General features: G+C 39.5%; 2 protein-coding genes and 1 long non-coding RNA gene across 5 annotated transcripts; 1 reads left to right on the top strand and 2 right to left on the bottom strand.

Annotated features, from left to right (window-relative positions):
• Positions 1-216: 216 nt before the first annotated feature.
• Positions 217-4,454, bottom strand: ptges3a (prostaglandin E synthase 3a (cytosolic)). Of its 2 annotated transcripts, XM_003448153.5 has the most exons (8): positions 4,264-4,454; positions 3,325-3,438; positions 3,057-3,126; positions 2,869-2,967; positions 2,239-2,328; positions 2,092-2,148; positions 1,954-1,981; positions 1,087-1,352 (listed from the first exon to the last, which is right to left on the bottom strand). In XM_003448153.5, coding segments are annotated over exons 1-8 (480 nt in total). In that variant the 5' UTR covers positions 4,266-4,454; the 3' UTR covers positions 1,087-1,332. The 2 variants fall into 2 exon arrangements, with proteins under 2 accessions (XP_005478168.1, XP_003448201.1); XM_005478111.2 differs by lacking the exon at positions 4,264-4,454 and having other exon boundaries at positions 217-1,352; positions 3,325-3,446.
• Positions 4,455-11,735: 7,281 nt separating this feature from the next.
• On the top strand, positions 11,736-16,909 carry dtx3 (deltex E3 ubiquitin ligase 3). Of its 2 annotated transcripts, XM_005478110.4 has the most exons (5): positions 11,736-12,203; positions 12,427-12,467; positions 12,940-13,742; positions 14,611-14,828; positions 14,975-16,909. In XM_005478110.4, the coding sequence occupies exons 2-5, from the start codon at positions 12,455-12,457 to the stop codon at positions 15,048-15,050; spliced, it is 1,110 nt and encodes a 369-aa protein (XP_005478167.1). In that variant the 5' UTR covers positions 11,736-12,203; positions 12,427-12,454; the 3' UTR covers positions 15,051-16,909. The 2 variants fall into 2 exon arrangements, with proteins under 2 accessions (XP_005478167.1, XP_003448202.2); XM_003448154.5 differs by lacking the exon at positions 12,427-12,467.
• Positions 16,910-25,922: 9,013 nt separating this feature from the next.
• Positions 25,923-26,706, bottom strand: LOC109196065 (uncharacterized). Its single transcript, XR_002057528.2, has 2 exons — positions 26,454-26,706; positions 25,923-26,021 (listed from the first exon to the last, which is right to left on the bottom strand). It is a non-coding gene; the product is annotated as an uncharacterized LOC109196065 (long non-coding RNA).
• Positions 26,707-26,738: the final 32 nt, after the last annotated feature.

Genomic DNA, 26,738 nt, shown 5'->3' with positions numbered 1-26,738 from the left:
TTTTCAGAGTTCTTTTTAATGCAGTACTTTCATATCCACATGGACTTAATTGCTGCAAATCTCTTAGCACGGACCCTTAAAAGACCCTTCCTTATGAAGCTCAATTTAAGAAATATGGTACATTTGCAGTCTTTGTTCTGCGTGAAAATACTTTTGAAGAACGAATTGGAGTAACTTAATACAATTCTTCGAGCTTTGCCATTGCTCCAGCAAAAACAAAACCTATTGAGAACTTTGTTCTTAAAAGGAAAGCTTTATAATATGCTCACACGGCAAAAGTCTCAATATTAATCAAGCTGAACTTGCATATCAGTGCCATCTTCCATCATTTACAATGGAACTGTTAGGAAGGCAAGACTATGGCCACTATGGGCAAGAGAACAATTACAGTGACCAGTAAAGTTTATTAGAAATGAATAGCCAAACTCCCACAATATAAGACAAAGAAAGAATTCAACACATGTTGAATCAAACAAACCTCCAATCATAGTTCTGTTGTATATGATAAACATTTATAATCGATATGGGATTAAACCATTTGTGTGACTTTGTTAACTACACAGGATCTCTGCCGTCACCTTGGGTTATCTGTAAGAAAATTAATTTTGATGATTCGTATAACAGCATAAAGAAACTCATCTTTGCAAAGGCATGACTACGTGAAACAACAGCAGCACTCCACTACCATAACCTCAACACAAGCTGTTAAGTTGCACAAGCAGGTTTATTTTAAATGCTGAAACATGTTTTAAAAAAAAAAAAAAAGAAGAAGTTATTGTTAAATATTTGTAGATGTTGGCATACATTTGAAAAACTCATTACAAGCAGAACTCCTGCCTCTTAAATTAACAAAGAAAATATGTGCAATTTACAATACAAACATTAAAGGGGAAAATCTGTTATTAAAAAATCTACTTTTTTGGAAAATAGGCATTTTTGAGGTTTTTTTTCTTTTCATTAGAAATCACAACGTTTAATACATAACCTGACATCTGCAAAAAAAAGGAAAGAAAAAAAAGACGGAGAGAAGTTGTAAGACATCAGTACATCCCATAACATCATCATTTAAGTCAATGAACAATAACATTTTCATTTGAACAGAATTGTCCATGCAAAACAAAACAGCAAAGCACAGCACTGTATGTTGCTATGGATTTCTGTGCATGTCTCCATCCAACAGTCACTCCCTGCCACTCCCTTCAGGGGTGTCGCTTTGGAAACTGCGTTGAGACTAGGTTCTTCTTCAACGTGGATGCCAACTCATGCCTAGTCTCTCTCTTCAACCAACTTAGAACTCACTTTGTTAACTACTGAGGTGGCATCCATATTCAACTACTCAAGATCAGGCATTTCTGAAAGAGAAAGTTAAAAACATGATCTAAGTATGAAATTTGATTTTTATGGCTATGGTCATTACAAAAAAAAAAAAAAAGGTCCATGGGGTTTTTGGATAAAGTGGATTGTTAAAGAAACTAATAAACAATTTGTGATATACCAAATGTGTGTTAGTGCTATGAATTATGGGATTTATTTATCATAGTTGCTGTTAATTCTCTTATTATTGCTGTTTTCTAACTGTCTGAAAAAAAGCGAAACCAAGGACAAGGTCTGCAAATTAGCTGTGGCTGAAAGTCTTATGTACATTGCATTAGTTGCATTTTGTTTAAATGCAGCAATCTTAACATGTATTGTCCCTGTTGTATAAAAAAAGCAAACAAACAAAAAACCAAACAAAAAAAACATTGAATAAATAAAAATTAATTCTATTAAATAAAATCTCATAACTTATGACTTTTCCCCCACACATGTAAGTTCTTACTCAAATTATTCCATAATTAATCATCTGTTTGGACAGTTTTTCGCACTGCCAGGCATTATCAGAGTTTTGGGACTCGTGGGATCTAGTGACTACAGATTATAAATCACAACAGAGCCCTTTAGATCGCTACGTACTTTCATCATCGCTGTCTGCAGACTCGTGCTGCAAAAAAAGCAGAAACAATTAAAATTATGTGTAACATCTGTTATATAAAATTTAAATGCCAAATTACAGCTGTACTATAGTTATATAAAAACAAACAAATATTATACCTCATCATCTGCTCCATCTAAATCTGGTAGATCATCCCCACCCATGCTATTCATCATCTGGAGGAAGGTGCAGGACACAAATCAACATGTCAGTTTAGCTGAACATAGCCAAACAATGAGCAGACTGTGCACGTTCGACATGCTTACCTCTGAGAATTTATCAAAACTTGACAAGTCCTCATCTGAGTCATCTTCCCAGTCTTTCCAATTATTGAAATCCACACTTAGCCAGTTGCACTAAAAGCAAGTAGATTAAAGTGTTTTGGTTAGGCAAAGTTTAAAATTCAAATCACTTTATAATTTTGATATTTACTTAGGTATTTTTTTTTTTAAAACAAAACAATGCTTGGGGTAATGTGGAAATGGTTTCAAACTGTTTGTGCAACAGAGAGCTTACTGTTTATAATACAGTCCTTCATAGCAGAGCAGATGAAACTGGAGTCTTTTTTTTTTTTTTAAACAGCAAGTTGCAAGTTGTAAAATACTTAATAAAAGTGCAAACTGATGGAGACAAACACCTATCTACTTCCTTTTTCTTAAATTCTTTTTATTGAATGAAAGATGAACAACCCGTTTCTCCCAAAAATGTCAACCACTTATACCCACTTCCGTTTAAAAAAAATAAAATAATTACATGCTCCACCTTTCAACTTAAACCCTGATCTTACCTCTTTAAGGGTCAATGTAACTGACAATGTTAACAACAAGGTAATGATGAATACTATGAGATTTTGATGTATTCTGAGTTTTTGTAAATGTTATACTGCTGAGAGTTACCTTTGCCTTGTCTTTGGTAAGTCTTGGCCATGACTTCCCAGGCTCTGCTTTTCGTAAACAACACAACACAGACCTGTCAGTGCGTCTGTGTTTGGATTCCTGTATATCAGAAGGAGAAACTGGTGAAGGTTTCCTAACAATGAAACACAGGGTCCAACCTGAACTGTCTGCGCAAGTTAAAAACTTACTTTAGGGTCAATCTCCCCAAAAAGCTCCACTGCATTCTGGTGTTTGATATCATCTGTTCCACTGACACAGCTGTAAGATGAAATGAAAGGCTGTCATGATGTTATGGCTACCAGATGTGTAATTTTATTTAAACACCATTTAACAGATCTGGGAGCTGATTTCCAAAAAGTATTTCAAAGCTCACCTTTTTTTTTTTTTTTTAAAGACACTTTTAGCAAACAGGGTTTTAACAATGTCATCATTTAATGTGCCAACAATGCAAATTACCTGAAACTGAATTTTGACTTGTCAAAGTTTACTTGCACATCTTTACTGTCCTCCACGCAAAACTCTATAAAGACAGAGTCTCGTCTGTCATACCACTTGGCTGCTGCAGGCTGCCTATGCATCAAGAACAAAAAGGAGAAAATGAATATTAAGACAATCCAAAACAAACAATGCATCTCTCTGATCTCATATTTCCACTGCCTAGTGTGGCCATTATAAGATCATGGCCCACGTGTATAGGGTGCAGTACCCACACACTGGAGTTGAGGAAGGCGTAACTCATTCATTGAGATTAGCACATAGGCCTCCCAAACGCCCTCTTTAATCGTCCAATAGTCATACTTATTCGCCAATAAAAAGTTTACAATATCTTTTAAGACAAAATAAGGAACTTGCTGATATAGATATATATATCGGAGGTACAATTAGATTATCGCACTTGAAAGGTTTCGGGTAATACTACAATAATCCGCCATTGTTAGATGTCAACCACACTGAGGCCATTGTTTCACAGGGTTAAGAGAAGAATGTCTTGCAATCAAATTTAAAGTGAAAGCTCGTGTTAGCTTATGTTAGCCTAAAGTGAATACCCCGGAGCGTGACACCATGCTTTTCCACTCTTAGCATTACCCTTGTCATGTTCGTTGACATTAGCATGCTAGCTAACGATGACTGAGCTGTTGTCAGGTCCATAAACAATGCCAGCTCACGTTTAGTTGTTTAAGACAGGATTGTGCAAAAATACAGTAGGTTGGTGAAAAGTTGTAGCCTGTGGCGTTAACGAAATGCGGTTCCTTTTTGTCTCGCCAACAGTGTTAAGTACGGCTGAACTGCTGAGGCTAACTCGTGTGCTAGCTCACTTAGCTAGTATGAGGTGGGTGATCCGCACTACCAAGTAGCTAGTTAGTTACCAGGTAAACACGGTAAATCAAGACTTACATATTTACTGTTTTAGCAATTTAAGCTCCCTCGAAGAACCACGGTATTCACACTGTTGTCTGGCAGTAGTGCCCGGCAAAAAGGACTACTGACAACTAAACAGTTAACTCGGGTTTACAACATATGCACTGGTGTCTCTGGAAATATCGCGTGTTTTTCCGTTCTCTCGTGACGTCCGGTATTTGGAACGTGAGCACGGTGTTCGGCGGATCGAAGCCACCGGAGATTATTCTAGAAAGAGTGTACTCATGGAACCAGAGCAGTGAAAGAGCTCCACCACCTGAATAATGTCGTCCTACCCGATGGCGAGCGAGGACACTTCATACTTTTATGAGTTTTACAACTCGATGAAAGCAGGCTTTCCTGAGTTCTAGAGTAATATGATAACTGGGTCACTATGAAAACGAATTGATTGTTGTAACTGGGCGAGCTGCTCAAGGTGCAAACCAGTGCTTTCCCTGTCCCTTTACACTTTGCAGCAATTACTGCTTAGAGTTCACACGTCAAATAAGTAGTAGCTGACCATTTCTGGCACAACCATAGACTGTATATAAAGGACGGACATGGCCAATTGTTTATTTAAGGGGCATTTTACAGCCTCTGTGTGGTGCTGGCGCTGGGCAACAGAGTCTACATTAAGTTGGTGTCACGTCTGCTGTCGGTAGCTGCCATTTCTTTAGGTCATGCACCTCTCAATGTTTTTTTTACATGGTACGCTGTACTGCTGTCACTGCAACTGAGTTGAAGGCATGAGCCTTTGTAGAAAAACCTTTGAACAAAAACTTAACAATTTTCTTTGCTTCTGGTTTTGACTTCTGCTCCTATATCAGTGCTGATGTGGAGGTATTGTCTGAGTGGCTACATGTATCATTCAGGAGAATACTGTGGTGGTTACCTGTGCTGTAACGGCATGAATAGAAGTGACTCCGTGATGACGTTACCGGCCATGCACGAAGCAACCAATGCACTGGGTATACTGGCGGCAGTGCATTTTCCTATAATAAGAACTTTTCAGTCATAAGCCCCTTAGTCCCCCCTTTATTATCCATTTGACTCTATTAGCGATCACTATTCACAAAATAAGATAATGATTTATTTACTAAGATAAAAATCTCTCACTTGAGACCAAAAGCCTATCAAGGAAGTGTTTAGTGAGGTCACTGTGGAAGCTTGATTTCACCAGTGAAAAAAAAAGATTGCAAAAGGGAAGTCAAAAATTTTGATTTCTCAAAAATTTTGATTTCTCAAAATTTTTAATTAATAAAATTACATTTTGAGTTATTTTAAAAATTTCAAGTTATTTTCTTACAAGTTTGAGTTAGTGAGTAAAAAATAACTTGAAAGTTTAAAGAAACTGTATAGCAGTCTGGTAAAATAAATCTCGGGTCCCTTCATATGTGATCTATAGAAGCTTGTTTGTTCAACTGAAATACAACTGTCAAAAATAAGTCAAAAATTTGGGATACTACCTCAAAATTTTGCCTTACTAACTCAGAATTGTGAGAATATAACTTAAAACTTTGAGTTATCTCAACATTTTGAGATAACATTAAAGTTAAACTTAGCTCTGGCAATCAAAATGTTTCTTTTTCCCCCACTGGTGTAAGCAAGCTTCCATGCAGTGGATTCTCCCTCCTGCTGGTCATTACAAATAATGCAGGGTTTCCAGTCTAAAAATTGCCTGCACTTTTTAAACTGGAAAGCTTCATTCTTATTTTATATGCCGTCATCAAGCGATGATGTTCTATAGCAAATAGCTGTAAATCCTTAAAGTAGAAAGTGTTCTACAGGCAAAATTGACCTCCCAGTAAAATAAACCAAAAACATAAAGGTGAATAAGGGAATAAAAGCTACTCCCTTATTCACAAGGTGTCACTAGGTAGCTCCACATGTTTGATTTGGTAGATTCTTTTTTATCCTGGATGACCTTCCTAATGAAGCCCCCACTTAATTTCACTTGCTCGCTTCATTGAGAATGATTGTTTGAGTGCCATCAATTTGCAGCCAATTTTGGTACAGTGCGATTAATGGGACGCAAACCACCTCTCAGGAGAGGGTCACTGCTATTGCTTTGCTCATGATAGCAAACGTTGGATAGAAATGGAGTCTTCACACAAAGTACTCTCCTGTCATGCTACAACACACACAAAAGACTCATATACAAAGTTAAAATATGAGCAAAAAAGTTTTTTGAAGGAGTGAATGTAGTGATGCTTATCTTACTACAAAACAGACAAGAAATGCCCAAGATACAGTGGTGGAAACCAAAGCATCTAGGTTCACAGCTTGCTCGATAGATGACTTTCTAGCATTGTCCTTGGCTATAAATCATAGTGAAGCATAGCTTTTTTGGCCCATGGGAATAGAGGGTGTCATATACACCTGCTACTTCCGTGTTTTACTTCTAGTGGCTTTCTTTGTAAACTAAAGCACTTAAGCTCACAGAAAAATCACATGAAAACTGACAGAAGGCCATCGGGGGATGTAATCAGCAGCTGGGGGATGTAATCAGCAGCTAGCTGATGTCACTTTGGGAGCTGCTTCAAGCAGTTGTACTTGAACAGGAGAGGAGAGAGGCAGTATCGCCAGTATGAGGCTTGGCAGCTGCCAGAAAAAAACACAAATAGAACAAAAGCCAGTGGATGGAAAGAAGAGAACAGCACAGTCATATGAGTGTTCACTGAGGACTGAGCCTCAGATGACACTGATGATAATGGGTAGAATAACAATGCTTGCAGCTTCTGAATGCGTGGGACAGAAGCAGTGAAGTTAGGTAGTTAATATTTGAAAGGGGAGCTATGTGAATCAGACAGTAATGGCACATTTTGCATGCCACATTTTGCATGCCTCATGCATTCTGTTGAAGGGTATAGGTTACTGGTGATAACAGTCCTTCATTTACTCTGGCTTATTAAGGTGTGGTAGACTATGAACAGCTGGTTCCATGGATCTAATAGGAAGCAGTGGAAGCAAAGAAAAAGGGATCGCTGTTTGAAGCTTTTACTGGGCATAGCATCAGTCCTGTGTGTTGTCCTTTATCTCGTCTGGTATATTTATATGCCAGCTGGATTTTTATAGTAGTAAAAAGAAAGTACACTCATTTGTAAGGTTTTATGTATCAGGCTTTAACAAAAGTAATATGGTTCTTAGCAGGTCTTAAAATTGGGTAAAAACATTGTCATACAAAATATCTCATATTACACTATGTCTTTATTTATTTAACAAAAGTTAAGGTAGTGTGTGAAAAACTAAGCACACCTTTACTGCTTCCATAAGAATTAAAAGTGTAAGTAGCAGCTAGGTGCTGTTAACAAATGCACTTGACAAACTGATCACCAATTAAATGTGAGCACCTCTGTAAAAGCAGAGGTTTGGGCATTTTTCTGGTGTGGAGCATTCACGTGTTTGTTTACACAATTCTAAGGATGCAAGATGTCAGCAATGATCTTAAGCAACAGTTGCTTCCCATCAGCCTAGTAGGGGTTATAAGACCATTTTCAAACAATCTAAAGTTCATTATTCTACAGTGTGAAAGATTATTCATAAGTGGAAAACACCCAAGACAGTTGCCAATCTTCCCAGGAATGGCCGTTCCAGCAACTTCATCTCAAAGTCATATGATGCAATGCTCAGATAAATTGCAAAAACCCCACGTGCTACTCAGACTCTATTTGCAAGTTAAATGTTTGTCACAGTACAATTAGAAAAAGACTGAGGTTTGCAAAATTACACCTGAATAAACCACAAGACTTTGAGAACAATGTCTTTTGGGCCGGAGAGACCAAAGTGGAGAGGTTTGGCTAAAATGGCCAAAAGCACAACGTTGGGAAAAAACCAAACATAGCATATCAGCACAAACGTCTCATACCAACTTTCAAGCATGGTTGTCGAGGTGCTTTTATTTTGCAACCACACGACCTGCACACCTTGTACTCATTAAGGCAACTACGGGGGAGTTCATGGTACGCCAAAATGCAAATCCGTCCGTCTGACGGCTAAAGTCTTCCCAAAATTCAGCCATGCAACATGCATCTGCACTACAGAATTTCAGTTTGGTTGAAGTCAGGATTTTGACAGAGCCACTAAAGCATCTTGATTATCTTTTTTTTTTCTTTCCCAGCCATGTTGTAGATCTGCTGCCATGCTTGGACTCATTGTTCTGTTGCATGATCCAAATTTGGCCAAGCTTAAACCACAAACCTCAATGAACTGAAACAGCATTGTAAAAACGAGTGGGCATAAATTCACCTGTAACAAAGCAAGAGACTGAAAAAACATCTGACAGTAAACTTCAAGTCATTTCTACCAGCCGTGATCTACAAGGTACTGAGTTCATCTGTGTTTTCCACACAGTGCTTCTGCATGTTGGCGTAGTTTTGTTAAATAATGGCACAGTATAATATGTCATTGATTGCTGTCTATCTGAAGTTGTATTTATCTAGTTTTGAGACCTGTAAGGACCAGATGACTGATGATGAAATGTAAGGGACAGGATGTACTTTATTTTGTCGATTGATAGGGTAGATTTTATTCAACACTATCAATTCAATATTGCAATTTTTTCATCTACCTAAAGCTTCTCCAGCAGCTTTATAACCAACTAATTTTGTGAGCTAATGATTCTTAAAGAAATGATGATCTAACAATAGTTTGTCGCTTCTCTTCCTAGTTTTTCTGCCAGATAATAAGCCATAATTTGTTTTGTTTTGGGAGTTTTAAAGCCAGTTTCTTTCTTTTTTACTGTCCTGATTGCCTTTTATGGCCTGACAAGTATGTTGCAAAAAATGGTTGAATGTGCTTTAGATGTAATTAATATAAACAAAACAAAACAAAAACGTTATTTTAAAGCTGTGCACAGTAAGATGGTGCACATTATACACTGTAAACAGTCATAGAGGGTTTTGATTCTTCTTCTTTTGGCTGCTCCCATAATCACCCTATCTCTAGCATCGTGTCCACTCCTTCACTGCATCCATTAATCTTTTCTGTGGTCTTTGTCTTTTCCCTCTACAAGATAGCCCCATCCTCCAAACACACTTCCCCTTCTCTCCTTCTTTTGTCTTAAGCCAACATTAGCACAGTTTTCAGTGTCATTGTTAATCGAGGCTACAACCAATCCAATATGGGAATCTCATTCTTGATTTGGCAACGATTTAATGTCAGATGCCTTCCTGCCACAAGCCTCTTCATTTATCCGGGCTTTGGACCAGCACTGACTTGTGCCCCCCATGGATGGATTTCAGGAGGGTTTTGATTACTTTGCCATAATGGTTTGGTAATTGTACTGCAATCTATAATTTACGTATTATTCTTCAGAGCCATAAAGTATCAGTGCCATTCACCGAGACAATTTTCACGAAGAAAGCATAAAAATGACACACGTGTAATACTTAAGATCCTTTTAAGATATAATATTCAAAGTGTAGCAGAAATAAAAGACCAGGTGCACAAATCTTGGAGCTGCCCCAGTCTCTCTGAATAATGACCCATTAGTCACTGTGCTCACAGGCATTGTGTCTTCAGCAAGATATGACTATATTTTAAACATATAAATCTCATCTGGTCTTAAAAAGTAAATAAAAAAGCAGAGACAGTCACTATCACAGTGCAGTTTAAGGGTGATGATTTCAAGAACTGTTTGCATGTCTTTGCTTCATGATGCTCTGTTTCTCTGCTGTAGCAGCAATTGGACAGCGAACAAAACAAAACCTTCCAACCTCTTCATATGGGGGTACACCTTGGACGGGTAGCCATTATCGCAGATATTCACCTGAAGCAGTTTGTGGAAATTAAGACGAAGAAGGAAGCAGCTGACATGTTTTTTCTATTTTTATTTTTTATTTTTATTCGACTTATATTAGAAATTTTGTTTCACTGAAAGTCGTTTTCGTGAATTGTGCACCATACATCAGTCTGGAGAAGGGTCTTTATGCCCTTGTGTCCACTGTTGTTTTAAGTGGAAGATGAAAACTTACTTAAACTTTTAAATCAACATTCATTTGAAAATGTGAGGTATCATATGTGTAGATCTGTAAACGTGTGTTAGTGTCTCGTGTGACTTCATTTTATTGAAAGCATATCATAATTCATTCATCAGTTACACAAACCTACATACAGTGAAAATCAGAAGGATGGAGACTGTGATACTGTAGAAACACTGTAATTCTTTAGCACAGTACTTGTTCCTTTTAAACAGGGGTGGGAATTAATTAATGAGAAACTGAGAGTGATGCAGAGGGCTGAGCCGAAAAGCTAAATTCAGTTCTGCTCAATATTAATTTGATCTCTTTACAAGCTTTTTAGTGCAGGCCTCCACAACAGTCCTAGTTTCTCAAGGATCGTATGCATTCCTGTCACACAGAGGAAAAATCTTTAAAGTTAGAAGGTTACTTGTGATCTGTTTGATTATAATTGAGTCAATGGAGTTATCTATATCAGAAAGATAGAACACCAAGAAACAGAACTAATATACAAATTAGCTTAAAAAAACAAGTAAAAATTATATTGAATAAGAGAAATGTCAAAGGGCTGACTTTTATTAGTTAATAATACTGTGCTGTATTTTATAAGACATATTTAGTCTAAAAGGAAACCTTTATTATCACAGTGAATAGGAAACTGTTGTTTTATATTCCCGTTCCACGAACAGATGCTGATTGATATCTATAGACTCAATAGCTGTTTAACTGATAAATTGGCAAGAAAGTGTTGTAATGAAAATGAACAGACGTTTAATGTTGTGTATCTCCTCAGTCATCTCTGCGGGAAGAGAGGTGCTTTATCTTTTCCTCTCTGTAAGGGCTAATAATTCCTTTAACAGGCTCCGTGTTGCTGCCTCATTAAGGACAGAGTTAATTCATGACAAGATGATGGCGGATTACTGTCATTTCCCATTAATGCAACCCTGATCTCAGATCTTGGTTATTGTTCAGAAAAATTATAAACACAGGCAAGTAAAAGATAAACGTGTAACCTTATTACATTAACCTTATTATTAACCTTATTACAATTAATGTTTTGATATTGGTAATAAAATAGCTGTTCTAATAAGCACATTAATAAATATGATCTATTTGCCATTTATTTTCGTAGATAAAAAATATAAACACATGAAGGATGGCTAAAGACCTTTGCATGGTTTAGTAACCACAGGATGAATAGTAAATGATGGCCATGTTCCAAATAATATGTTGTTACTGGTGCATATGTGAACAGTGTTACTACCCTAAACTGGATAAGATATCCAGTTAGATTAGATAGATAAGTAGACAGATATCAGCATTGTTATTTGTAGGATATGGAACATTCTAAACTGTGACATTAATAAATAAAATATCACATAGAAGCTGTTATGTTCCATGTATTCTTCTGTTAGCATAAAAGCTGATAATCATGACATTACAGAATGAATCACATTATTAAACACACACACACCAACCACCATTTGTCAGCCAATCATGTCAGCTTAGTGACGAGCTTCCTGGTCACATTTTCTCGTAGGTCCTTAATAATGTTTGCTGCCACGCGCTCAACAGAAAGGGCACGGTTACATTAGAAAGCTCACACACAGGCGGGCAGAATGAAGAGGAGAAACAAATTATCTGACTGTAAAAGGCGGTCACACGGCTAGTGTGCTCGGAGCCTGATAAGAAGAGCAACTACAGATGCTATTTACTCTGTGTTACGCCAAGGACGTATGAGGAAGGCAAACACAGGCGTGACTGACAAGAGGAGGCGCAGGGTTTGGGGAACGTCCGTTTTAAATCCTTCAGAGATGTGAATCATGTCTTGACTGCAAAAAGATTAGCTTAACTGCAGCAGCACGTCAGACATAACAACAACAATAAATAATAACAACACAGGCCTCCTCCGATGGAGCTCGGTGCTCTTTAATCCAACCAGAAACCTCCCTGACAGGCAGCGACGAGCTACGGCAAAGGGTGAGGTGTCGAAATGATCGAGGTGGAGGGGTTGGTGTGGTGAGGGTGGTGGAGACACTTAGGCTAGCTAAATGTTCAAGCTAAATATGTGCGAGGCTAAGCTAATGTTGCGATATCGCTGCCGCCGCGGTGGAGAATGGCTCAGTGTAAATATCGGCGAACAGCTGTGATTACGTTTATTCCAGTGCTTCAGTCTGTCTTCCTCTCTTTCTCTGTTCAACAGGAAGCTTTATTCGCGATTGAAGGAATTTATGGGATCACAAGGTAACCCTTTCACCACAAAACAAGTGTCACTCTCAAGTGTTTTTGTTGCGTGTGGCCCCCGCTGTCAGTGGGCTTTTTTCCCCTCGTGTTGTCGCGCGTGTGACGGGATTAAGTTTCCTTTGTTTACAGTCTGAATTTGGGAACAGCTGATACGTCCTCAGCAGTGCCGCGACGCTGCTTCTTATGTGTTTCTTTCTGGATGCGCTGCAGCCGCTGCAAATAGACGTAGATTAATTTGTCATGCACAGATACACTGCAGGCAAAACACAGCGAGTGCTATGGTGGTTTTATGTGCGTGTGCCTGAGCGCCTAAATTATATAGAAAAGCACAAAACAGCACAGGTGAAAAGACTCCTGCGGCCGTGTCTCATTAAAAGATGAATGCTTATGAAAAAGCGTGGTGCAACACTTTTTGTTTGAACTTGCTTCTGCTGCTCAAACACTGATGACTTTCATGTGCCTCTCTGTGCAGTTTCCTCTGATGAGATGAGTGTGAGTGCTGGCCAGGGCAGTGATGAGGTGCTGGTTTCACAGGCAGTGTGGGATTACCTGACTGCAGCTGGGCGGCCCTGGCTCATTGACTTCCAGCACAAGCAGGGGATGAGTGCTGGTATCATTAGGCGAGGAGAGAGGGGGGGCTGCTGTGCTGTTCGGCTGCAGCCGGTGGAAGGCTCGAGGAGCGTTGGGGCTGGTGTGATGGATGGACCCATCTCCAGCGAGACGCGAAAAGCTTTCATTGACTTATGCCGTTGTGCCCGCAAAGAAATGAGCAAACAGGAGGGGGGATCCAAGAGGAAGAGGGCTCTGCTGCCCTGTGTGGGAGTCCTGGAGCAGAACGGAGAGGGGAGCCTGCTCCAGCCTCCACCTCCCCAGCCTCGGCGCTCCCAGAGACAGCAGCAGAGGTTCAAGAAGCCTGTTGACGAGGAGGCGTGCGTCATGCTCCACGAGGCTGCCCAGAGGAAAGACGTGGACTCCGGCATGGCTTCCCACGGTGAAACCGAGGACAGTAATACTTGCTCGATCTGCATGGGGGACATAGTGGAGAAGACTACCCTGGAAAAATGTGGCCATTCTTTCTGTCGCTCTTGCCTGGATCAAGCCTTTAAAGTGAAGAAAGCGTGTCCCGTCTGTCGGCTCGTGTATGGGCAGCTGATTGGGAATCAGCCTGCCAATGGCTCAATGATTGTAGAACGAGATCCTGATCTGGAGCTTCCTGGCCATGAAGGCTATGGGTGTATCTGCATCATCTACAGCTTCCCTCCTGGCTTACAGTCGGTGAGTAGACGAGGACAGTAGATGCAACACAGGGGAAAAAGTTTTAGTAATCGTTTTTGTGTGTGTAAAGAAATTTGTTGGATTTATAATTCAGATTGTTAAACATTGTTAATCATTAGAATTCCAGTGAATAATTAAGAATAGGAGTGTATTTATGTAAGAGAGTCTTACTTTGGCATAAAATAAATCATACTGCACATATGATGACAGTCTCTCTCCTCAGTTTGACCACGTATATTTACTCTTTCTGTCATGACTGATGCCTTGCTGTTTGACTTTGACCTTTAATGTAGCCACAAATTTACAGTTTCCAGAGGGAAGTTCATTAACCTTAAAAGGTTATTCTAAGGACACACAATAATCTACAAAATAAGGGTCATAATCTCTCCAAACCCTGTCACGCTAGATTGTATTCAGCTTTTCTGTGTCTTACTGTTTAAACGTCAAACTTAAGCTGAGAAAACATCTGTTGACAACGAAAGTTGGTTTCCACACTGTTTTTTAAACAGGTGTCAATGTCGGAATTCCCCTGAAAAAATAAACCTTTTGTGGAGTTTCCCTTCCCAGGAAACAGACGCCAAGTAGAAGGGGTAGAATGTGTCACAGGTGCCTTATCTCTTATCAAAATTAAGGTTCAAGATTGTCTTTATTGTTTCCTAAAATCTATCCTGGGTTGAAGAAACTGTCAAAATGACAAAGTAGCTGTAATAGATTATATAAAAAACACACTTGCAAACACACTCCTCCTGTGTTAAATATGCCTAAAAATACAAGACCTGGATGTGTAGCAGTGCCGCAGAACTGAGGCATTTGATTGTTTAAAGCCATTTATGCGTTTATAAGCTCATCACACTTTAACTCTTAATAGCCAGAACATCCCAACCCGGGTGTGCGGTACCCAGGAACAGACCGTGTGGCCTACCTCCCTGACAGCCCTGAGGGGAACCGTGTGCTGGGCCTGCTACGCCGGGCCTTCGAACAGCGCCTTATCTTCACCATCGGTACCTCCATGACTACGGGCATGCAAAACGTCATCACCTGGAATGACATTCACCACAAGACCTCAATATGGGGCGGGCCGCGCTGGTATGTACTCACTTTCAGCTGGAGGTGAACGGCTAGTGATGCATCTTATCCATGTTCTTGACAGAGAAGTGCTGTCAGTTGTTGCCACTATTACTTGAGTTTGAGCTCATACTGGCGCAGTGATGGCTTTTTATTCCTTCTTACAGTTTCGGCTATCCTGACCCCACGTACTTGGTGCGAGTGACAGAGGAGCTCAGAGAGAAGGGCATCACAGCGGACTGATGGCAGGAAAGTGACAGGCTCTTCCAGGATTTTGTAGGACTTTCTGATTGTCCTTGCGGTGGACATGACTCAGCTCCAGGTTTTGCTCTTGAGACTGCCCGTCTCTTAAAAGATGACTGAAGACAAAGACCTCAGCAAACAGGAGTCTAATGCTGCAGCAGAGCCCATATCACTCCACTAGTTCACTTCCTCAGTTTGCTCATTTTCAGTTTATCCCAGTGCTACACGTGGAAGAAAATACTTGGGAATGCAGTGCATCCTTGTATTACAGCTTTCACTGTTGGCAGCAGGGACTGATATGTGACGCACATATTTAAGAGCATTGTGATTTGTTGGAATTCATGGTACTTAAATATTGTTTAGGAAATCTTAAGTTTAATGTTAATGTTTATGTTATATTAATGTGTATTTCTTCTCTGGGGATCATCTTATTTCTTATATAAGCAGACATATTTTGTTGAATTGCCCCCTGCCCCAGAAGTGTTTGTTGAGTTGTTACTAATTCCACGTTATAAGGACAGTACATTGCTCATGTGGCAAGAATAGCACTGCTTCTATAAACAGAATTAATTTTCTGAAGATGTTGCAATCTAAAGCACTCACAGGCACTTTGGTAAGGAAGTATGTTTTTCACTTAAGTAGAAATAATGGTTTTTGCTTCCTCTTTTGAGAGTGCTCGGGGCAAACCCCTACAAAGTGGCTACAAGGTGATGTCAATTGCTTCATTCGTGTGTCGTCTTCACCCTTGATCCATTTCGGCTTAAACAGGAAGAATGTTAAATGATGTCTCATAGCAGCACCTTTTTAACTTGCATTTGGACTTCCCAGTGGGTTTTTCCCATTGGTCACGCTGGTTATTTCAAGATGTCTCCCTAGTGTTGAACCCATTACATCAGTTGTAAGTAATGTGCTACTCTGATTACCAGATTTATGAAGATGTCAAATATCAAGGGCATATAGACCAGTTAAACCAAATCATAGGCACAAAAGCTCTTTAAATATCCATTCCTCTGTTCCTGTCAAACTGGGAGGTTTGCCTGCTAATCTTCTCATTTAAAATGAGGTTTTCAATTAATTTATCTAAAAAAGTACTCTAAAATACACGGTGGAGAGAAGAAAAAAAGAAATTGTTGCGAGAACAATTATTCTAATTTAGGCTGGGATATTGATCTCATTTTGTTGTGCCTTTCTTACATTGATTTTTTGATTTAAAAAAAAAAAAAATCAAGCATGATGTTCCTGATGGATAGTACATAAGTTTGGGCTTATTTTGATGTTATTTAATAGGTAAGCGGCATTATTTTTGTAGCTATACTATCTGGTTTTCAGTGCAAATGCTACACAGCTCATGACGATATGTATACTAACGCTAATAATGTTATTGGCCTCTCCATAAACATTCTTGTACTCCAAATGCTGGAAAACCCCTCAGAACCGATCAGTCTATGTGTGAAAGTGATTTGCTAAGTGCAGTAACTTGCTTGGCTAGCGGCCACTTTACAGTTTATTTGGTCAGATCCGTTCATCAGATACTTTCATTTTGTTGTCATTCCCTTTATTTTAGTTAAGGGACCAACTGAGATATTTTTGGGACACAGGATTGTAGTTTACTAAAGCTACTGTGCAAACATTTCTATGCATTACACGACTAAGGAGGAGCCCGAGGAGAGGGGATAAGTGGGAGAAATGACATGTATTACACATTGATTGTGAAGGAAACGTTTGAGTTATGCTTTTCTAATTGTGTTGACTCTTGTACTTTGTTCAAAATAATGTGCTTTACATTTTAATACTTGAATAAAGAGTTATGTTTGGATATTCACTGTCGACCCTAAATAAAAAAGATGCGTCATAGGCAACTTGATCTCAAGCTAGTGATGATTTGTTAGGTACGAGTCCAGATTACTGCCTCTAATCAAGCTTGTTTTAGAAGACATTTTTACAACCCCTGGATACCAAACTCTATGCGCTTTATACCATCTAACGTGCAACACCACTGCTTTAAAAACGCTTCTACAAATTGATTGGCTATTTTTTCAGTTGTGATTGTTTGAATATTGAACTTCACTTTATAACTTTTCACCATTATAACTTTATGGCTCAGTACTCATTCTACAACTTAGTGTTTGGCTGAATGAATAATCAGAGTTCACCACCTGTTTGAGTGCATTTTGAATCTTTTTTCTGCAGAACATGAATTGCTTTTGGAAAGAGTTGAATTGCAACATGTCCTTCAGTTATGAAACAGTCAAATACTAAAGTTGGTTTCCCCCCCTTGAAATCTCGCTCATAAATTCAAACTAATCCTTTCAAATACTGTATAATAACTTTGTAACTAAGTACCTGCAGTCATTACAGACGCGCTTTTACTCTAATAGTTATACAAAGGCACTTGCCACTGGGGTGTGTGCATTGCAGCAATGTTTAGATGGGTAGACCCAAAGACTTTAAGGTGAAGCACTGCATTGTAATGTGACCAAAGCTGACTTCTTGATTAGTGGTTTTCTAATATTATTGTGGATAATTGGGGTATATTGATGCAGGCCTATACATTATTTGTATTTTTATTTTACAAGCCTGACCATGTAACCAGATGGCTGTGAGGTTATGTGACAGGACCCGAGACAGCCTATTTAGATGCACTCAACATTACAATGCTTATTTACAGAACACCATGCTTTTGCTTGTGACCCTCCCTATCTTACTTCATAGATTAAAATAAAATTGTGATTGATAGGTATCTATTCATCTTTCAGTGGACTTGGGTAATTAGAGCAGGGATATAAACTTAATATATCCAAATTGGATCAGTGTAGCCCAAACTGTCTCTGAGTAACTGAGATAAGTGGAAAAATGTGTCGCAACTGTCCCACTTCCTCTTTTATATTCGTTTTTTAATTTTTTTTTTAACTGAAAGGTAAGCTATGGTATGTCAGGATAGGACTAGAGTAAAAGGCAGTCTACAGAAATCTCTCTTAGAAAATAGAGCAGAGAACACTCCTACTAATATTAGCATGATAATATACAACAAAGCTCATCCCTGGTATAATATTCTATTAAAAACGTGCCTTTTAGTATCAGTGGCAGTGAAAGTGATAAATTATGGTTAGGCTCTTTCCATAGAGCACTCCCAAATAAAAATCTGTCCACTCAGAGGCCGGAGTTTGCATCACTTCCTAGTACATGGCCGTGCATCATCCAATTAAGACGAAGCTAACGCACTTTCGTCATTCGTCCTCATTTTTACGTCACAAATCTATTTGCGTTCATACGGGAGAAAATGGAAAATTCACTGATCAACCAGCGGCTTGCTCCTAAAATAATATATATATATATATATATATATGGAAGAAAATTCAGGGGGAAGGAAGGCTTCTCTCCCATCAGTGTGCACTATGGGATCCAGGCGGAAGTAACTCCCAGCATTATTATTATTATGCATACAGGTCGTAAAGCTCCTATCTCAGGTCCCCAGCTGCGACTGTCACATTTCATTTGCATGAGTAGCATCTGCCTTTAGATGTGATCACTATGACCAAAGCGTGTGTCAGTGTGCGACATACGCTGCATATTAAATATATGTCCACTAGAGGTCAGTGTTGCCTCTCTGGATTAATATTGATAAAATGGATGCCGGGGGGTGGGGGTGTTATATGGTATCGCTAGTAGTGAAAAAATACAAAATATAAATTGCTCAGATTGTTTTATGGTGACATTGAAATGTTTTGTGAAGTGTATTTTTTGTGCCCAGTCTGTTACCTTGGAAACGGTGTAGGGCAGACCCTGCATGCTTATGTGGCAGCTACTGTGCAGAGAGTTTATATTAGCTGCCCACAACTTGGTTGTATAGAAAGTAGAGCATGACAGCAACATCTTGTGAATGTATCTGGGATAGGTTGGTTCACAGATATTCTGATCCAGATGTTTTATTACTTACCACCAAAATTAGACTGTAATAATCTTTTTAATAAAGTGCTCTAATGCTATTTATAACTTTTAATTATTAATGATCATGGCCAGACTCTGCCAGGCATATTATTTAAGATAACTTTTTTTTATATTCCTGATTTCTGATTATATTCAGTGAAATGCACTCAGGGGTGATTTGTGACGGAAGGATAGCAGCAAGAATGAAAGGGAGGGTTTACAAGGTGGTGGTGAGACCTGCTATGATGTATGGTTTGGAGACAATGGTGCTGACAAAAAAGACAGGAGGCCAAGTTGGAGGTGGCAGAGCAGAAGATTTTCATTGGGAGCGACCACTTTGGGCTGTATATTAGAGGGACAGCTCAGGTTGAGCAGTTTAGAGACAAAGTTAGAGAAAGGGAGGCTTAGATGGTTTGGGCATGTGCAGAGGAGTGCAGGGGGAAAGGAGGAAGCTCACAGAGATGTTTCTACCACTGCTGCATTTTACCACTGTCACTGTGCATGTTTGCATAAGTGGGCCATAGGTACAGTGCAGTGAAAAAGTGTTTGCCCACTTCCTGATTTATGTTTTGCATATTTGTAACACTTACCTGTTTGAGAACATCAAACAAATTTTATTATTAGGCAAAGATAACCTGAGTAAATACATCAGACCAGGAGGGGTGGGCGCAGTTTCCTTTAATAAATGATATAATTGTTTAAAAATTGTATTTACAAATAAAACTTATGTGATGATCTCAATACTGTAAGTGTGACCGATATGCAAAAAGAAATACATAAATTAGGAAGGGAGATAATATGTTTTCAGAGCCCTGTATCCTACGTCCTACTCATGTTAACATGCACAGTTATTGTGGTAAAATACTGACGTTTAGCAGCTTGAATATTGGTCAAGTTAATTGCTTTAATTTTGTGTGTTAAACAGCAAGTTTTGCTTATTAGCACTAAGCATAAAGACCACATGCAGGTAAGGGATTATCTTATGCTTTAAGACTATTTGATGTTGAAACAAATGGAGGAAAACTGGTGGGAACATCAAGATGAGTGAGGATGTGTGGTGTTGTTGGAGGGAAGAGAATACAGGAAGATGCAGAAGAGGGTATCATTTAAAATGCTGATTCTTTCCCTGTTTTAAAGCAAGGGACAACATTTGGTGACAGGATGACCACAGTTTTTTGTTTTTACAAGAGCTTGTAGAGTGTCAAGCAAAATTAGGATCAGAAATCCTCCAAATTCACCAGTGTAGTCATTTCAGAACTCTTCAGTGCAGAAATATCTTCCTGGCTTTTACCCCTCTGGTCCACTAGAGGGTAACACTCTTCTCATAGAAGGCTGCGCGATGGCGTCTGCTTGGTATGCAGCATGCCCACGGTCCTGCAGCACCCGCTTCACTGCTCAAGATCAGCGAGTGGAGCGGAGCATCTGCTACGTTTATTAACTCGTCTGTTTCTGCTGGGCACAGGGGCAGTTTTACCCACAGCAGCTGACATTTTATATTTGACATAAAGTGGGGATATCACCTTGTGTTTGACCACACTGACCCCACAGTCTCTGGTGGGAGTGTAAATACTGTTGAAGCTGAGTGGTGGTAGTTACACGAGGAGATGACACGGCTCTGTCAAAAGGTTAAAGACAAAAAAAAAAAAAAAAAAAAACAGAAGAGAAGAGAAAAAAAGGCTAATTTCAGGGATGTTCTTTTTAATTGCACTTGTTTACAGTGCCATCTGTTGTCACATATTAAAAGGAAAACTAATGTCCAAGCAATCATTAGCAAAAACAAATTAAAACAAATTGCAAACTAGAGGCAAAATGTAAGGTTTTACATATGAATATATATTTTTTGTTGTCTGACCAGGGGATGTTTGGTCTAAAGCAAGAGTTCATAAAAAACGCAGATGGACAACGTCATCAGCAAAATCAATAATAAATCCCAATTTCACAACACAAATCCCAATTGTCCGGCTTTGCCTTTCACTGGTCTGACCAGCTCCCATTCACCAAGTACATATATCCACCTGGTCTTTTTCCCAGTAGAAATACTCGTTATTAGTTGAGGAAATACATTAACCTTTTTTCCTGTGAGAAAGAGGGAAGATGTAATGAGGCGGAATTGCTGGGCTTGGCCTCTTTAACGCTTTGCTGTAAGCGTCTGGGGGCATTTCTGTGGCCTAGGATCTCAGGGCATCTGCTGCTCTTACAAAGCAGACCACGACCCATCTGCTCAAACTTACCATCCCTACCTCACTTCTCTTCATTTCTCCCACAATTAATCTGTGAAATCCATACAGTTCTCTCCATCATTATTCTTTTAATCATTTTATTCTTTTAGTTTATATATATAGATATTTATTTTAACATGCTCACTGAAAATGTGTGCATTTCATTTTATATTATTTATATTACATCTATGCATTGCCTGTTACATAGTAACAAGCTTTTTTTGGTTATTATTATATACAAGCTGGGAAACTCTAACTTGTATGTGAGAATGACGAGTCTATACAGGCAGCAATATGGAGTGAAAATAAAACAAACATGTCTACCGCAATGTTTGTTTTCAGTTCAGTGGATGTAACCTACATTTTAACACGAAATATTCCATGTGAATAAATTTCATAAGAAGCCATCCTCCCGACATAATGCCTCCAGGCTGTGCTGTTTAAATGTAAAGTGTGTTGTTGCTTAAACTGAAACAAAATGCCACAGACCCTCCAGTTTTTGTCTGAGTGAGGTTACTGGAACAGGTTTTATATTAAAAATGAATGATTATTTGTCCCTCTCTACAGGTATTTCCCATCCCCGTCAGTCCATCTGGTCCATCTGGGCATCACAGAATAGGGGATGCTGCAGAAATGTAATGATAGCTATAAATATGTATCAGTAATTTTGCAGAGCAATATTGTGGGTGGACTAAAAATCCATTAATATAAATGCACACTGACAAGAGTTATTATAAAATGAATTGGTGACTGTGAAAATACGCTCTACACAGTTGTATCAGGACAACTTGATTTAAAAAGAATTTTTTTTTGCCTCTTCAAGACACTGAAAATAATACCAAGGCTGTTGATTCCATGTCCATGACTAGACCGCAGCTCAGGCGGGCATCTCCTAGAAGGTGTTTATATCCATTAGATGAGAGATGTGCAGCTTTTCTTGCACTAGACATGATAAGAAAATCACTATGTGACAATGCATAGCTGTTGTTTCTGCCCTTTCTCCCCACTGTGCTCCTTAATTAGAGTGTCTGTGACTGTGGGGAGAACCCTGGCACATCGCCTGCCTGCCTGCCTGCCTGCCTACCCATCCTCTCAGCCTCTGGTGTTAGAGCCACCCAATCACAGAGCTACCTGTGCAGAGTACCCTATTCTGCTTCCCCCTTCACTTTAATGAGGATCTTCCCCAGATGTAACCTACTTTGGACTGCTTTTGAAGCTATATTTTCACATCTTCTACCAGTTTTGTCTTTTTAATGCCAAAATTGACAGAGATAAAGATTTAAATAGTAAAGGGTTTTTTTAAAAACAGAAATTCTATACTCAAATTACAAAACACCAACAATGAAATCTGAGTGTGTTTGTGTATGTTAGGTAAATGGACAGGAGGAGGCTGAGGAGGCATCTGTCTCCACACACACTCTTTGTGCGACAGAATGTCATCCCACACTGCTGAAACGCTCATTCACTGTGCCTCGGGCTGTTTGCTTAAGAACAGCAAAGTGAAGGTGGGTGTGTGGGTGCTTGTGCTTCTGCGGCTTTTGTCTGCGCACCCTTGACTGTGTCTGTGCATACAGTATGAACAGATATACACGCATGAATACACGAGCGTGTGTGCGTGTCTGTGTGTGTACAAACCATGAGACACATTCTTACATTTTGTTTTCTGATTTACTGTCGGGGTTACATGACGTTTTGCATGCCTGTATTAGCAGAACAGACCCTGCGCTTCTAAAAAAGTAACTCTGACAGATTAACTGACTTACTTCACTGACGGGACACAACAGCAGCGCTGGCACCAATTGGGGTCTTTGGCTGGGCGTCAACGTCACAGATTGAAGGAACTGCTCAAGCTGGTCTTCATTAGCAACAGCTGAGTTTGACTAAGATACGAGAATACAGCTCCATCATCTGCCCTCTGTTAGAGAGGTTTAAACATGGCTCTGTAATCACCTCTCCAAGCGGGGTTGTTCATAGCACACACAAGGTCTATTGTTATGCATTAAACTGCAATGACTGGCTGTACAATGAATGGGAAATATTAATCTGAATCCAAGCAAAGTAAGTACAGCCTTGGATATATACTTTCAAGGCACATTAAGGAATATTAGACCTTTTTGTTGCCCTTCCTGTCTGAATACTCAGCCTTGGCCATTCATTCTCAGGCTGCCTCATGGTCACAGTGGTAAGCTTTAGCTGTCATGACAACTAATATGACCTTTCTATCATTTTACAAACAGCAATCTTAACCAAGCCGTGACTTTCCTTTGAACATGTGCAACATCTGTCTGGAGCTTTTGGCACATTATTGGAAAAATTGGATCTACTTGTGACAAAAACTGGCCGTCACCATTGTGGAGACTCTGACCCCATCATGTCTCCACAGGTGTTAAAAGACTCAGAGGTATTTTGGGTTTGATTACATTTTAATTAGAGTTTGTGTCCGGATGGATCTAAACTGTATGTAACCCACACTCAGACTTTGGAGTCGTACATCTTAATTCACAAACAAACCTCGGTTTGGCTTTCCACAACTTCAAGTGACTGGAAAGTATGGTTTAGTAAAATGCACCCGGGGGTAAGAGTGAAACATGTATATGGATTTAATCACATATATTTACATTTGTAGACTGCAGTAGTACAATTAAAGTAATTAGAGCTAGCTTGTTTTCCAGAGAACTGCCAGACTGCGGCGTGATGATTGCAAAAGGAATCGAGATTAACCACAATCCTATGGACAAGCTGTTCGGGCTTCACAAATTAAATATATACGCTCTAAATATAAACATGGACTTGCTCAAGAAAAAAAAAGACTGTGCTTGCACAACTGTATTTATATTGTGCCAAAGTGTAGGCTGCTGCAGCTGAGTCCACTCGACTGTGGGCCACACAATGATTTTATCTACTAATAAGTCATGTAACGCTTTCTTGTACTGTAAGTCCTAGGTGTGCATCCGTGCAGAGATCTGATGGAGATCCAAAGCAGGTGAGAACTATCAGACACTAATTGGTGGTTTTCAAAGGTTCAGTTTGGGAATATAAGAAAATCCTTGCGGTTATGAAGCGGGAACCTTATTTCACCTGCGGTTTGTTGACGTAGAGATGTCACACATTAAGAGGGCTCAGCAGGAGTTCTTACAATTAGCAAACCGAACAGCTGCTTCTTAGAGCAACAAACAGCTCGCTCAGCAGTTCAAGTGTTGAATCAGAGCAAACAGAAAAATTAATCGTGTGAGATAATTATAGCAAGTGCTGCTGTGCTCCTATTACAGCATGCGTTCCTAGAATGCATACATCATATAAAAAGCATTCTGAGTTTTACAAAACAAGCATATTTTTTAAATCCACAACAGAACTGCAAACAGTGCTTGTCGTGTTATAGATTGCCAACAATCCCGTGAAATAACAGTGTGGCAAGATTCACTAGTAAACATGGCATGCCATTCACTAACAAGTCCTTTCTAACACAGTGTAACCCAAAAGCAAACACACGTTAGGCCCCAGAAAGGTTTACTAGTATGAAAATATTTGTTCTTTTTAATTTCAAGCAAAATGTTTGTGAAGTGACAGTAATTACACGCAACAGTAGTTAAACACAATGATCTATAAATATTTTGTCTCCCCTTAAGAGCTTTTTTTTTAACATTAGAGGCCAAGCCGGTAATTAGAGAGATGGAAAAGAGGGAGACAGTGAGGGTTTAAGTATTGCCTGTGTGGCATACTGATTCATGTTACAAAGGTGCCTCTGCAGTCAGGATGAAGGCTAAAAGAACAGCTTCTGGAAGGAAACGAATATTCATTTTCCAAACACCCCCCGCACCCCCCTCAAGCAGCTGGGAATCAAAAACCCAGAAATATGTGAGGAAGAAGAAACAGAGGAAAAAGAAGAAACAGCTTTCAGGGGGAGGGCACAGACAGATGGCGGATGAAAATCCTCAGCGGGAATATCTTTGGAGCTGATGTGTTGCATAGTAACAGACTGCATTCCAGTATCTAGACAATGCACTGATCAAAAACTTCGCTTTTATCTCGGAGTACTTTTAAAGGTGATGATTCATACCCAGACACAGAAGCAGTCTCTATTTGTGATGGTCATCAGGATTTTGATTGCATAATAGGGACAGAGAGTGGGAAGCAAGAACAATGCAAGAAAGTAGAGACATACAGATAGAGTGGCTGAATATTTACTCAGCCACTCTCTTTACCAATCACGGATTGCGTTTAATAAGGTTCAGCGTGTAAGAATGTAGAGTTTCAAAGCTGAACCTGTTTTTGTTCCAGGATGTTAGGATATTATATCATATAAATCTGATTTGTTTGTCTGTATTTATTTGATACATTAACTTTTTGTAACCTCTACATCATCACTGTGACTTTTTTTTTTTTTAACCCTAACCCGTCTACATCAAACCCAACCCAGTGTTTGTTGTCGAGCTGCAGAAGGTCAAGTTTGTGAGGTGACACTTTTTCACTTGCATATCTTAGAAACGTGAGGCTGAGCTCGCTTGCAGGACTATTCGTAATGTATACTTCCTTTTTTCATAGGTTTCATAGGTTGAGTTTTCTAACTTGACTCCAGCATGGCTAGTTTTAGTTTCTTTTGGATGCTGCCAGGCAGCAAAGACCTCTTTGCATTGCTCTTGTACAGAATGGTGTACGTCAGTTTAATGCTGGGGTGTGCTGCAATAGTAACTATCCTCGGTCAGAAGGAGAGGCTGACATCCAGGGATTAGATTACCACAGGTGGAGTTTATTGGCGGTCAGATGGATGGTACAGGAAGGTATGGCATACAGTAGGAGGATGTGGAGGGGTGATATGGTGTGGTTTCTATGATTAAGAACAGGGCATAGGAAACAGAACAATAATAGAACAGGCATGAATACGGATCAAAGATTAAGAAAACTGGTAACAAATCCCTCCACCACAAATCAGTTTGATATCACTTACGGTTTCACATTTACTGAGGCACTACCCAAAAGGCGCCACAAGAGGGCACTCCAACACAAGAGATGACCCACTTATGATGATGCACCTAGTAAACAGTCAGCCCCCTACTTAACCACTACGTAATGCAGCGCTGTTACAGTGTACAAATTCACATCAATTGGCAGGTGGACCAAACAGAGCAAGAACAAGCCCAAAACAATCAAATAACTGGGCTGTAATAGCTATCGCTAACTAGCACATATGCTAACGGCCACTAAACCCAATACACACAAGTAGCAGGGTAAACTTCTTGAGCATGGAACATTAACTCACTTTTAATTGACGCACACCATCCCCAACAAATACAGGATGGGCTATTTGCTTCCCTTCCCCGCAGCTCTCTCCTCAATCGCCAGCCCAGGAACGAACGAACACCATCCAGCTCCGAAATCCCATGAATCCCATCACTGCCCAGAGGCTGCTGGGTAATGTAGTTCACCCTAACACAGGCTTTTCTACAGCCGCCCCTGTATTTGTGCAACAAATACACATCATTACAAAAAGTCTGTGTTGTACTATGCGGAGGTCTCTTCCCCTGGCATCTGAGGCAGGGTGACC

Source organism: Oreochromis niloticus, linkage group LG20 (genome assembly GCF_001858045.2).
Source record: "Oreochromis niloticus isolate F11D_XX linkage group LG20, O_niloticus_UMD_NMBU, whole genome shotgun sequence".
In the NCBI taxonomy this organism is placed as follows: domain Eukaryota; kingdom Metazoa; phylum Chordata; class Actinopteri; order Cichliformes; family Cichlidae; genus Oreochromis; species Oreochromis niloticus.
This window is presented reverse-complemented; position numbering and strand designations above follow the sequence as displayed.

What these genes read in the sequence shown, in the direction of transcription:
- ptges3a (XM_005478111.2), bottom strand. Translation starts at nt 3,446, where the DNA reads ATGCATAGGCAGCCTGCAGCAGCCAAGTGGTATGACAGACGAGACTCT. An exon ending in TTGGGGAGATTGACCCTAAA is followed by an intron (nt 2,968 to 3,056) that starts GTAAGTTTTTAA and finishes TCTGATATACAG; the next exon opens with GAATCCAAACACAGACGCAC. An exon ending in GTTTTGATAAATTCTCAGAG is followed by an intron (nt 2,149 to 2,238) that starts GTAAGCATGTCG and finishes ACCTTCCTCCAG; the next exon opens with ATGATGAATAGCATGGGTGG.
- dtx3 (XM_005478110.4), top strand. An exon ending in TCCCTCCTGGCTTACAGTCG is followed by an intron (nt 13,743 to 14,610) that starts GTGAGTAGACGA and finishes AACTCTTAATAG; the next exon opens with CCAGAACATCCCAACCCGGG. An exon ending in ATATGGGGCGGGCCGCGCTG is followed by an intron (nt 14,829 to 14,974) that starts GTATGTACTCAC and finishes TCCTTCTTACAG; the next exon opens with TTTCGGCTATCCTGACCCCA.